The sequence below is a fragment of the Podarcis raffonei genome, chromosome 9 (genome assembly GCF_027172205.1).
Source record: "Podarcis raffonei isolate rPodRaf1 chromosome 9, rPodRaf1.pri, whole genome shotgun sequence".
Classification (NCBI taxonomy): Eukaryota; Metazoa; Chordata; class Lepidosauria; order Squamata; family Lacertidae; genus Podarcis; species Podarcis raffonei.
The window spans coordinates 35,872,123-35,885,890 of record NC_070610.1 but is presented as its reverse complement, the minus strand read 5'-3'; the positions used below and the strand labels follow the sequence as shown (position 1 = coordinate 35,885,890).

General features: G+C 43.8%; 3 protein-coding genes across 5 annotated transcripts in view; 1 reads left to right on the top strand and 2 right to left on the bottom strand.

The window, feature by feature from the left end:
• CBR4 (carbonyl reductase 4) overlaps positions 1-13,768 on the bottom strand; it is a 291,935-nt gene that overhangs the window by 212,780 nt on the left and 65,387 nt on the right. The window lies entirely within an intron of this gene.
• Positions 1-13,768, top strand: part of PALLD (palladin, cytoskeletal associated protein) — a 215,441-nt gene that overhangs the window by 155,158 nt on the left and 46,515 nt on the right. The gene's annotated exons all lie outside the window — the stretch shown is intronic.
• On the bottom strand, positions 11,288-13,136 carry LOC128420862 (A-kinase anchor protein 4-like). The gene has a single exon (XM_053402882.1). The coding sequence runs from the start codon at positions 12,977-12,979 to the stop codon at positions 12,041-12,043; it is 939 nt and encodes a 312-aa protein (XP_053258857.1). The 5' UTR covers positions 12,980-13,136; the 3' UTR covers positions 11,288-12,040.

The window sequence follows — 13,768 nt, the reverse complement described above, 5'->3', positions numbered from 1 at the left end:
CACACACACACCCCGGTACTGATTGTATGAAGGTAGACAGGTGAGGGAAATCTGCAGGCAGACTGAGGTTGTTGAGATAGTGCCTCCATTCAGTCTAATAAACCAGGCTCCACTGGCATTTTCTCTAAATCTTGAAAGTAGACTTTCTGCTGTCTCACCGGGTATGTAAGCATGTTCAGCTGTCTCTGAAGAGCAAGAAATAAACTAGAAAAGACAATTCTCACATTACTTTCTCACTATACATTCATTCATGGATCTTTGGCCTGTCACCAAGCAGAGGAGGAAGGAACAGGTTGAGCTTGCAAGCCCGTCATTATGAAAAAAACATTGATATTAAATCATAGATCAGGCCTGATAAAATCTTCTACCCCACCCCCACCCCAAATTCCTGCTGCTCTGCCTTCATCTTTATGACCACTCTGCTCTCCCTCCCCATCACTCCACTTACCTCTTAACTTAAATGGACACGGTGACTGAGGGTTCTACTGCTGGCATTGTTTTTAAGGTAAATCACTCGCAGCAGCACAAGCCCCTCTATGCCTTCCCCCTCTGTCAGTTCCTAAACCTCCTAGGTGCTCAGAGTGACATGATACAATGTGGCATCACGTCACTTTGAAGATGCTCAGGGTAGTAGGGCAAGTCTGCTAGTCACCCTTCCTGGAGTGGCTCTGGAGAGATAGAGATTCTGGAGCAGAGAGAGTCTTATTCCGCTGTGAACAGCACAAGCCCTTCTGTTAAAGGTTAAGAAACAGGCCCACCCCATCTCCTCTCTGATAAGGGCCCACCTGTGCAGGACCCTCTGGGTAGCACGGGGCCTGGACATATGCCCTATTGTTCAGCCCTAGCAGCACCAGTGCATGTATAAAAAATATTCATAAATACCATACCACCCTATCTGTCTATAAGAAGAGAAGAAGAGTTTGGATTTGATATCCCTCTTTTCACTCCCTTTAAGGAGTCTCAAAGCGGCTAACATTCTCCTTTCCCTTCCTCCCCCACAACAAACACTCTGTGAGGTGAGTGGGGCTGAGAGACTTCAAAGAAGTGTGACTGGCCCAAGGTAACCCAGCAGCTGCATGTGGAGGAGCGGAGACGCGAACCCGGTTCCCCAGATTACGAGACTACCACTCTTAACCACTACACCACAAACTGGGCATCCAGAAATGCAAGGAGCTTAAACAAAGCGGCTTAAGGGCACAGATCAATATTTCAGTTTTTCTAGGTCTTTTGTAGTGGGGGGGAAGGTGTGGGGGGGCCCTTCGTTGCACATGAAATGTAGCTTGGGTGTTGCCTGTTACATCCTAGCTTGAACTGATGACCTGACTTCTTCTACAGTCATACCTTGGAAGTCAAACAGAATCCATTCCAGAAGTCCGTTTGACTTCCAAAACATTCGGAAACCAAAGCATGGCTTCCGATTGGCAGCAGGAAACTCCTGCAGCCAATCGGAAGCCGCGCCAGACATTTGGCTTCCAAAAATTGTTCAGAAACCAGAACACTCACTTCCAGGTTTCGATCATTTGGGAGCCGATTTGTTTGGGAGCCAAGGCGTTCAAGATCCAAGGTACAACTGTAACATGGACTGGACGTGGCTTGCTGCAAGTAATGCTGAAATCTGGAAAAGTCAACCTTTTGAAAGGTATTAATTATTTGCATAAATCTTCTAAGGACTGTCACTGTCTAAGGACAGTGTCTGTCCTTAGGGCTCACTGTCTAAGCAGCCCTTTGGTCCACTTCACATGTAGTCAAGAGCCAGTATGGCATAATGGTTAGTGGTGGACTGTGACCTGGGAGACCAGGGTTCAAATCCCCACTCAGCCACAAAGCTCTTTGGATGACCTTGGGCAAATCACTGTCTCTTAACCTAACCTACCTCACAGGGTTGTTGTGAGGATGAAATGAGGAAAGCAATGACCATGTACACCACCTCGAGCTCCTTGGAAGATATCTCAAGCATAATATTCACACAAAAGAAAGACTTCCTGAACAGCATCATTGGGATAGTTCAAAATGTGATTTTTCTTTCTGGCTGCTATATATAGAAAGCAAACTTGTGTAATCCACTGTTAAAATAGAAGAGAGGGGAGAAGCCAGTTGCATTTTTTCCATTACAGTTCATTTTAACAGATGTTTTCTGTTCCTTCCCCACTCCCCCCCCCCCCGCCATGACAAACGTACCAAGGGAGAAGTCTTCAAGCTCAGCAAGGAACTGTAGCAACACTGCACAGAACAATAGTTGCATCATCTATCACTCGTCACAATTTAGGTCCAAGTTTTGTTTCAACTTAAGTCTTGATTGATGTGTTATAAACATAGTTTTACTATTATTTATATCAGTGTTTTGAGAATAACACCAAATTGCTCTTCATACTCGGGGAACATTCCTGGAACCGCAAACAAGATCTTTTGAAACTAAGATAGCAACAGAAGCTTGGGTATAGTTTTCAGTGAAAAGTGGAGCAAGCTGTTCTCCTGTATATTTCATTATACCAAGGGTAAAGTTGACTTCAATTAAAACTCAGTTAAGCTGTAACTATGAGAGGGAACAACGGGAAGTTTCTGCTTCTAGCTAACAGGAAAAGATAATTTGCTGTTTAGTCCTATGAGTGGATTGTTCAGAGTGGGAATAGGGATGCACCAAGTAGCCCCACTTTTAATATCTGCACAAACATCAGTATCAATGGAGTCTTTGCACATTCAGTTCCACACGCAAGGGCTTCTCTGGCACCAAGAGGGTTCCAGTTTACTTGGAAGCCTTCATGCATTACAGCTACATGTGCAAGGCTGAGGTAGTATAGGATGGGGAACATTCAGTGTGTCGCTACTCCCATGTTCCGTAATGGAAGCAATATTGCTTGAAGAGTGCAATGGTTTGCTTATGCATGGATTTCAAACCATGGTTTGGTGCTGATGAGTAAAATATATGGTTGTCCAAAGTTCTAATTTTGAAGAAAACAGATTGCTGCATAGATTGGTAGCTCCCAGTGTGTTACTTTTGTTATGGGGACGCAGGTGGTGCTCTGGTCTAAACCACTGAGCCTCTTGGGCTTGCCGATGAGAAGGTCGGTGGTTCAAATCCCCACAACGGGGCGAGCTCCTGTTGCTTTGTCCCAGCTCCTGCCAACCTAGCAGTTCGAAAGCATGCCATTGCAAGTAGTTAAATAGGTACCACTGCAGCAGGAAGGTATACAGTGTTTCCGTGTGCTGTGGCTTTCATCACAGTGTTCCATTGTGCCAGAAGCGGTTTAGTCATGCCACATGACCCAGAAAGCTGTTTGTGTTCAAACGCTGGCTTCCTCAGCCTGAAAACAAGATGAGTGCTGCAACCTCATTGTCGCCTTTGACTGGACTTGACCATCCAGGGTTCTCTACCTTTTTACCTTTACTTTTGTTATGAAAAATCTTCCTGCTCCATACCAAAGAGTATAATGTAAAAATAACTAATTTGGTAAGACTTTTCGTACCTCAGCTCATCAAATAAAACTTTCCCTTGATTGATTTAACATTTCCTGAAACACACTGGAAACCACCAGTCTGTCCAGCCTTTTGTTGTAGTTGTTGTTCCTTTTGTGCATTTCTTACAGCTATAGTTGAACCCCTGTTTTTGTGTGAGGATTGCCATTTTCTCACCTTGCGCTCAGAGGAAGGAGATGAGAGGGTGTATGACCCCAAGGCTTATCATTGCTGGTTGCTGAACATCCAAACCATGGTCTCTAGCCTTACTTTGGAGGATTGTCTGAATCTGGCCTATGCTTCCAGTGGTCAAATTATGAGACAAAGATTATGAACAGATCTTCCATCTCTCTAAATTTATCTCATATTTAACAGGATCTGCCCAGAGTGATTTAATACACAGCACTGAGAGAGGGGTTTTAATTTTTTTCCTGGTGCGTTCTCTCCCCACCCCCCATATAAATTGCTTCCACTCTCCAAGCTGCACCCCCTAATGGAACAAATAGCGGGGAGGGCATTGCTGCTTTAAAATAATTTTAAATAGATTGGGCATCACCCATGTCTTGTCTAATTTGGCTGCAAGACTGAAGCCCAGAATAGTATTTGAACTTTATTCATTGATTTCCTAAAGTAGCAATATCTAGGTAGGGAATAAAAACTGTCTTTGCACTGACCTTGGGAATTTTATGTACGGAGACAGCTAATTTGGATCTGTGAATCATAAGATGAATAGCCAATGCTGCTTTTGACTTGCCAGAATAATTGTTTTTCCTTTCTCCCCGTCCAGCAAAAACCAGTTCCAAAGTGGTAGGCTTCATCAATCCTGGAGGTCAAGGGTCAGTCTGCTGGCCAAGTCTTTCTCCTTTCCCCCCCCCTTTAACTGTAACTCATCTGTTAGCCTGGAAACCTATGACAGCGGTCTTCCAAATCTAACCTCAGAGAGGTCCTGCCTGATAGACGCTGATATAAACTTCTAAAATGGAAAACATACCCTGGTACCCAAATGTTTTCTGTTTTCTCTGATCAGGTTGACAGTTATTTATTGGTTTATAATGAGACTTGTACTCTGTAAGAGGCCTCTGGTGGAATCTGTAGCTCTTTACATTTCCCAAAATAAGGAACTAAGTAGCCTAGACTCGCTTGGCATTTTCTGTGTGGTGATGCTTAGATAAAATAGCAGTGCTGGAGAAAATAGCACACAAATGCATTTCTCTTAACACTGTCTTGAAAGCAGACTTTCCATTGCTGAAAATGAATGGCAAATGCTAAATGTATAGCTATTTAGAAAGTTTACACTTGAGATGTGGGAGAATCATGGCATATCAACTTGGCATCCATGATTATTGGACAACAGTATGATCCTAAGCATGCTCACACAGAAGTAAACCCTGCTGTTTCCAATTCGGTTGTAAAATACTAAAAGCCTTAAGCAGATTCTCTGTTTGTTTTTGTGTTGCAACAAGAGCTGTAGAAGTTCTAAATGTTCTAATTGCAAAGAAAATTACTTCTGTCCTTTAAATTCTGTTTCTGATTAAGACATTAGCCTTTCAAAATGATCCTTTCAGAGAACTTAAATGGAGACACTGAAGCAAATTGTTGGTTGGAGAGAGGTTTCCTATTAAGGAAGAGTGATGTAATGCCAGTGGAATACAGCCAGGTTCTCTCCACTCATTTTATTTATATTAGCTGCATACCAGAGAAAGATACCCCAACAACATGAGTGCTGCTCACTATATTTAGTCAAGCCAGTTTAGTAATTCCAGGAGGTTATGTTTATATGCAATGGAAATAATTATAAAAAGGTATTTTGAGCATCTTAGTTCAATCAAATGGGTTTAAGCAAAAATGCTTTTAAAAAAAGATCATAAAATTGGGGTGGTATTTGGGGCTGTATGTCTTGAGGCATGTAAAACAGTAATCCCCTTGACTAATCAGCTCTTAATACAACATCTTTCTTTTTCTGTGCCTCAACTCTTTAGCATTATTTGTAGTTAGAAGTTAACCTGGCCTCTAATAGAGGCTAATGAACCAATCCATCTTTCAGTGTCGTATAAAATTGACTGTGGATTTAAATTTCACTTCGTGTTATGGGAATACGCTTGCACCAGGCTGGAGTTTGCGTACCCCACCCTCCTCTTACTCGGTGCTTGCAAGGAGACTGAAAGTTTTCGCTTTCACTTTAGAATTGACAAAGATCCCTGTGACTGCCCAACTTCAGGAGCTGTGAGTCCTCGCTTAAAACAATCAAGAACCCAGCCACAGTTTGATATCCTGATTGGTTAATTAACCCTACTTGGAACAAATTGCAGTTCAGACACCACAGGGAACTCTGGTTAGTTCTAAACTGAAATCTTTACGTATTTTCCTCATGCATGCAAAAAAGTGAGGGAGACTCCATAGCTTAGTAGTAGAATACAGTGGTACCTCGGGTTAAGCACTTAATTCGTTCCGGAGGTCCGTTCCTAACCTGAAACTGTTCTTAACCTGAAGCAGCACTTTAGCTAATGGGCCTCCTGCTACTGCCACGCCACCGGAGCACAATTTCTGTTCTCATCCTGAAGCAAAGTTCTTAACCCAAGGTAATATTTCTGGGTTAGCGGAGTCTGTAACCTGAAGTGTATGTAAGTCGAGGTACCGCTGTACATACTTTGCTTTGCAGAAGATCTGTGGTTCATTCTCCGCCATCTTGGACTTGGGAAATTTGCCTGTTTGAAAACCCTGGGAAGCTGCTGGCAGTTAGTGCTGGCAATACGGAATTTGGGCAAGCTTTTTCTGTAATGTTAAATCATAGTTCAGCATTATATCTGTACCAGGCCTTGGTCTGATTTGCGAATTATAATTTCCACCTCCCAGAGTTTAAATAGATGTATAATTCACTGGGGAGATTTGGGGTTGCTGTTGTTCAGCCTTGGAAAGAGTGTTTCAGTTCTCTTTCTTAATGTGTTCTAGACAATAGGTTTCTGTCACTACAACCCTGTGGCAAGCTTAACCAAAACCACAACTGCTGAATCTCTCCATGCTTTGCAGCTATAAAAACACATCATTTACCTGTGAGCATTCCTGGGCAAATGTATCATTACCCAATCAATTCCCTTGTGCGCTACAAGTAAAGGGAAGTGGTTTGCTCAAACCCCACCAGCCTGGCTATGATGGAGGAAAAATGGAGTTTCCACCCCTCTTGCTTTTCCTAATTGCCTTTTGTTCTACCTGATGACTTTTACAAACCCTGTTTTTCTTGCTGACAACAGTATTTCTGCTTTGCAGTGGTTTTATTTTACCAGGGAACAGTCTTGTGCAGGGCTGCAGGCACTTCTCAGAATCGAACACTGGACAAAGGGAATTCATTTGTTCTCTGCACTAGGGGGATGTGTATATGTTGCTCACTTAGTTATGTGGGTTGCTTTATTTCAAGATCTCCCAAGATGGTTTGCAGTGTGAGGTGGGGACACTATTTCAGACATTTGCACAATACATGGGATATATTGTGTCAGTTACCTGATGTTGGTAGGATATGCTAAGAAGGAGTCACCCACATAATAACCTGAAATGAAGAAGACAAGCAGTGAAGCAAGACAGTCCTGATTCAGTACTTGGAATGTGATTTCTCAGACCTGCTCAAGTCAATACACGCAAACCTTTGTGCTAGGAGCTTCCCAGGGTGAAGCAAGTTTCCCTGCAGAACCATGAGCAATTGTTAGAGGAAGTGTGAGCCGTTCCAACCCCAGCTCCCCGTCTTTCTGCATCACCCAAGAGGTCAGATTCCACCTCATTTTCGTATTCCAGTACCTGTGGGCTTCACCATTTGTGCTAACTGATCGTGTTTTCCCTGGTGTGAGGGGAGTGATTTTTTTCCTGAATGTTTGGCAGAAACCAAGCTAAGAGTCAAGTGTTCTTTGTCCTGCAGCGAGGGCTAGGACAAGTACTGTGCAAAGGTTTAGCTGCGTAAACTTGCTTGGCACAGGGTTGGGCTGGATGACCCTCGGGGTCCCTTCCAACTCTACAGTGCTGTGAGTCTATGGTTACATAGGAAATGCACAGGTTAAAAGGTGCAGCTGGTACATCAGAGGTATAGATAGATGGCTAAGTGCAAACTATATTGATCCAACAAGTGATATGCCTTTTGAAGAGCGAGGTGGACACAGCTGATAGCATGGTGAGCAGCCAGTGACTTGGGACTTGGCATGCAAACAGGTGCTCCTGGGTCTGTGAGGCTTGTTCATGCTGCTGCTGGTGTCTCCATGTCCTTGGAGATGGACTCTGTGCCAGTTACGCATCCAGTTTCACTCTCTCACCTTCCGCAAAGCTGGAAGCTCTTCACTGGCAGGAGGGATGCGTCAGGCCCACTTTGCAGCAGGAGGTATCTGACTCAGGGTGTCACCATGGTGGAATACTCCTCTGCTTAGTCCCTCCCCTGATCCCACTCTCCATTCCCTAGACTCCTCCCCCTCCCACCAAGGTCAGAGGCTTCTGGAGTTGCCTTTTTCACTTTCCCCATCCTCCTACCACCCTCCCATGGGCATTAATCTCCAAATCCCTAAGCTCTGCCCATTCTTCCTCAGAATCCAACCATCCCTTCCATGATGTATCTCCATGGGATTCGTGACAGTAGCTTTACAACCTTGCATTCTGTGCTTTTCTTTTTTTTTTACTGGATACACAAAATTGCTACTTTTTGAATTAATGTAGAAGATCTCCATCTGTCCATAGTCTTGCAGTTGCTGAAACAGGTTGGAATCCCCAGTTCACCCATAAGTATATATCGAAGAGAATCCTGGCTAAATGATGTTTAGGGATAACGAGACTGCTTAAGAGGCTTCTGCTGGGAATGAAAAGGTCAATATGTTTGCTCCCTTGTCTATTGGTACGCCCATCCCATTCTCCGCAACTGCATCTTTTTTTCTTTTTTCTGAACAAGAATTTTACATTTGCAGGGGCAGGGGAAGTTCCTGACCCAAAGAAATATGCTAGAACAGAATTTTAGAATCTGTGTTGTCCAGAACAGAGATGGGACACTAGTAGCCTTCCAAGACTTTATTGGAATCCAGCTCCTTTAATCCCTGGCAACTGGCCATGCAGACTGTGGGGGATTGATGGGAGTTGAAGCCCAAGCATAATCTGGAGAGCCACAGATGCCCCATTCTTGCTGGGGAGAAAGGAAGGGTTGCACAGGTCTCAGACCCTTCTTTTACTGGCCATTTGGTAGCACGCAGGTGTTGAGAAAGTAGAGAATTGCAAGGGGCTAGACTAGATGGCTCTCAGGGTCCCTTCTCACTCTACAGTTCTATGATTCTATGATCCTCCTTGGGATGTCTAGGCAACATGGCTGTGTGTGTGACCCGCACAAAAAGCAGAAAGATATTTTGCAACTGACAAGGGGCCATTTGAAATCATTCTGCCTTTCTGTCACATCTTAGAAGTATAGCAGAATTATGGATCTGTTGGCAAGCATATATGAGATATTCATAGAGATAGTGAGATGCAGCAGCCCTGTCAAGATGTACTGTAGATACTTTTTCCACTCATTCAGTTGAAGCAGTTCACGAGGGAAGCAGATCATGCTGCTAAATACTGACAAGTATACTTTAGGTCAGCCAGGAGTCGAAACAACCAATTTCCTTTTAAGTATAAAGCATACTAAACAAGCTAATTTCTCCCCTCTTCTGGTAGAGTTCATGCTAATTTCAAATCCCAAATTAAATTGTTACCAAAAGAGTAGATTTAAGAATATCCCAGCCTTAGTATTTCTGTTACCAGGTTCCAAAGAACTAAATATCTCCTATAGGATTATAGCAGCTGACATAGCTAACATATGAAGTATTTCCTGGACAGCATACAAACACAGATGATGTGCAATCATTTCTTGTTTAACAGAAAATTCCTATCTGAACTAAAAAAAAGAACCTGCTTTTGTGATGAGCCACTCCCCAAAATACTATGGGGAGTGCAGTGGGGCATGCAGTGGGGATTCAAACTGCTGAATTGTGCCTTGTCCTTGTTGATATCTCCCTTTATAGTCTGTATTGTGGTTATATGATGCAGCCTTCCCTAGGCCAGCGCCCTGCAAATGCTTTGGACTATGACTTCCATCAGCCTGTACAGCAGCACTTGGAATACCCATGAATGCTAAATCTTAAGATCGTGGGCGGCTTTGGATAATGACATTAACAATTATAGTGCCTGGATATAGCTGTAGTAGAAAAAGATCTGTGGACTGGGTGATAAAATACATTGCTTTTTCGTTTGGGTTAAAAATTACCAGACACTCATGCAGTATGTCATTGAATAAAATGGTTGTCAAAGATACCTCACAATGTACAGCCCGAAAAAGGGCGGACAGTAAGTCTGCAACTTGCACGCTTTTAACTTATGTGCATTCAGCTTTACCCCAAAAATTAAAAGGGGGTGAGAAAGGTGCAGGATTCTGGGGGAAATAACTTTGGCAATCCCACTCACTATTGAACCCAATGGGTTTTGACTATATGCAGTTTTGGCTTTAGGTGCAATCCCTGGAACATAGACCCTGTGTGAGTTGTGGGCCTGCTACATTCCACGTTTGTTACCCTCCCTATGACCTTTACTACCTACAGAGATGAGAATTGTTCAGAAAATCATCCACATTCACTCATACAACTGAAACAGGGTCTGCATATCAAAATGTAGCTCTTCATCAGTTTCTGTAGTCCACTGGCGCTTGTCCTTATTCCTGTTACAGGTGGCTCACCTAGTACAAGCTGGCCTCTGAGCACTTTTTTTTCTGCACAAGGGAGTGACGGCAATGTGCAACCTGAAATGACTTTTCATAAATGGTTCACACCTTTTAAAAACTGTTTCTTATGACCCACCTTATCATACTTCGTCATTAAAGAAGATGCTCTCCTGGTCACCACTATTGTGCTTGTTGCCATTGTGTGTGTGAGAGGGAATGCCCTTGGGTGTTTCCAGCTTTCCTCCCAGTCTTGGAGCTGCAGTGGTGAGTGGGGATTATTCCAGCACTTGTGTGGCACTGGTGGCTCCAAGAGGCGCATAGCAGCCTCCTCCTGAAATGTGCTAATTGGATTTTGCACTGTAGCCACATAAAGTCACAATTCTGCTTCCCTCTACTACCTAAAAAGTCTGTGCACCTTCTCAGCCCCAGTGATGAAACCTCCCATTGCCTTGCCACCTGATACCAGGAGCTCGTGAGTTTCACACATAAGAGTAATGGTGGTGTCTTCCCTATCTACTGTCTTGGAAAATACCCCAAAACGCAACCTGAGTTAAAAGGTGATGTGTTTTGTGATCATTTGGTGGGATCACTTTGAAGGTGTTCTGTGAACAAGCCCATGCTCTTGAGCCATTAAAAAGTTTTTAAGATCAATTGGTCTAGAAGTTAGCATGCATGGCTATGACCACACTCCGCGATGTGGCTTACCCCTGCCCTGCCAAATCTTGGGAATAAGATGTATTCTCATTCTCAGCAATAAATTATGGATATGTTGAGAAAGTTAAATCAGGCAGGCAGTAAGCGATCCTGTGATATGAAGGTGAATTTTGCCCCTAGTCTGTCCCTCTATGTCCCCTTTTCCCTATATGTTACTCCTCTAGAAGTTAAGCCCTGTTTCCTAGTTACTGCCCAAAACCTCATCCAAGTTCTGCAAAACAAGCATTTCATGGTCATTGCTAAGAAAGCAAATTTAGCAAAAGCATGCTTAATTTGCCTGGTTTTGAATAGCACCTTCCAGCTGGAGAACCTTGGCTTTCTTAAAGCAGCATTCTAAGCTCACAGAGAACCTGTGTAGTAGCACCTGGCAGGGGGGAACCTGTCCTGTGGATTAACAAAAGAGTCTCCTTCGGCTTTCACTTTTTACAATGTTTTTAATTGATGATCTTGCCCAGCTACAATTTTATCTACCAGTTGAATTCACTGTGTCTGCTGTTGTTGGTTGGTGTTGTTGTGTTGTTGTTTTTAAATAATAGTGGCAGTTGTTGTTCCAAAGAAGAGTGGGTTAGGTGCCTAGGCTGGGCTGAAGCAATAAGAGAGGGACAAGTTGGCTACTGCCATGGTAGCAAGGAGCCAGTTGTCTGGATGGTGGCATCCATCTGTTGTTTTCCGGTGTATCTCAGCAACTCTTTCCATATATCCCCCTTGCTATAGCTCTTCCCAGACAATTCTCCATCGTTCTTATTTTGTCGACCTCAGTTTGGGCAGCAAGTTAAGAAGCAGCCATTAACTGTGCGGGAGGAGGCATAACCTTGAACTCTCTACTCTATAAAACATTGACCTTCTGGTTATGTGTGTTAACCATTGTGCCCAGAATGGATTAGACCCAGTTGCCTCCTGTCAGATTTCCCCCACAGGAGAAAGGTCTTCTTCTTTTTTGCCCTTCTGAGGTTTATGATGAGCAATTGTGACAGTTGCACTTCTTTTGAGATGTCACCAGTCACTAAATTGGAACCACTGGTTGCCTTGGCTAGGAATGGACTCAACTTCGTCACAGATCACACCAACTGGTCAATAAATTGTTTGCTTATCTGATCCATATTGCCATACATATCCCGTCTTCCATTAGTCTGTTTTTGATAAGGCCTTTTCCCTCCTGAGCCTGATTTACGAAGTGGGGGGTGGCTTATAAGCCCGGTGCCCATCGCAGACGCTGTCCTCAATACTCGAAGCAGCATCGCGCAAGACCTTTTGGACGAGTGACAAAAGGATCCCGGATATACCTGGCTTTGGTTCATGGTGAGGATCTTGTAACCCACCTGCCACTGGGGTAGATATGGGTCTTTGACATGCTCCAGCCCGGTCATAATTAGCGGACTCCCTGTGAGTGTAGCTTGGGGTAGTGGAATGTGACTCACGGACAGCTTCCCTGTTTTTTTCCACTAAGTGTTGCTGTATCATCTTTAATGCCATGCCAAAAATGTCTTTTGCATGCAAATCCAGGGACCATGGCTTTTCTGAACAACTATCAGGGGATGCCGGAGTTGAAACCTTACGGTCAGCGGTAGAGGGCTGGCGCATGCCGCTACATTCCAGTTTATCCTTGATCTCCTGACGTGCTTTTTGAACAACCAGGGAGCAGAGTTTATTGACATATGAAGGTTCGTCTGAGCATCCCCTTGGACCAGGGGTAGTAGGGATCAGTTTGTCAGATGAGATGGTGTAGGGCTGAGTTTTACGAGAACCACTTGCAGGTTTCAGTGCGTGCTGAAATCCAATTGCGTATTTCTGAAGGTCGTTGCTCAGCCAGCTTACAACGTTGAGTTCCTCAGAGGAGCCCTGCTTGAAAAGGCAGACCGCACCTTCCGTATTATTAGGATTGTTTCGCTCGTTGTCTTTTATTACAATAACTTCTTTATCCTCCAAACTCGCCAGGTCAAGATGATTGTATCCTCCTCCTCTCTGACATTTGTCCTTCATATTTAAGCTGGATACATCAACAAAACAGATCATTTTGCGATCCTGGTCTTTCTGTCCTTCAGGGCAGTAGTGGTTTACTTTACATACGGCCGCCTGACTGCGCAACCAGTCGATTTCATGTGCCATATCTGTTGTTTTAGGGTGGAGCTGTCCCCAGGGCCATAGAGCGGTGGTGATGGTGTTTTAGTTGAGCAGCTTTGATCCTGCCAGACTCAAGGTGTTGCCTCCTCTCTTAGCTTCCCATGCTCTTCTAGTGGCAGATGGGATTTTCACTTGTGTGGACAATTGGTTTCTATGACAACAGTGACATCATAAAAGCATCAGTATCACCAAGCAACCAGTGGTGTACTTAGGCAGTGCTTTAATAAGAGTTTGCGAAAGAAAAGGCAGAATCTCTCCTGGCACACAAATATTAGACTGCTTTTTAGGGATTATTTTATGTAGCCCACATTGGATCCAGGGGGTCATTTTATCTTTGAGGGTCATAAGTCTGAAATATACATGAAGACTGCCTAGCTCAGCCCCTGCCCTAAGTTTGTCTGGCAGAAAAACTGTTAAAATCTAAAAGTGGTGGTGGGTAGTTGGGGTGCTTGTCAGTTTAAAAAGAAAGATTGCATTTTTAATTATGGATTAATCTGGAATAACTGCCGCCTATGTTTCTTGAACTAGGAGCTGAGATATTTATAAGGAGAGAAAGTTGAGTAGGATGGCTTAACTGGTACTGTGTTTAGCCTTTTGGAGCATTCTGAATAGTCAACCTGTAAGGAGGAAAGTGTGTTCACAAATGCAAGGAGGAAAGAGTGTTCACAAATGCACTAGGTCCCTTCCGCCATTCCTGTAACCATTGCCCTCCACATGTTCCCCAGGGACTGTCTACAGCTAGTAAGTCTCCTGTACTTGTGGAGGCTGTGTTGC

Bases quoted from the DNA above. Each gene is read 5' to 3' on its own strand.
- LOC128420862 (XM_053402882.1), bottom strand. From the start codon at position 12,979: ATGGCACATGAAATCGACTGGTTGCGCAGTCAGGCGGCCGTATGTAAA.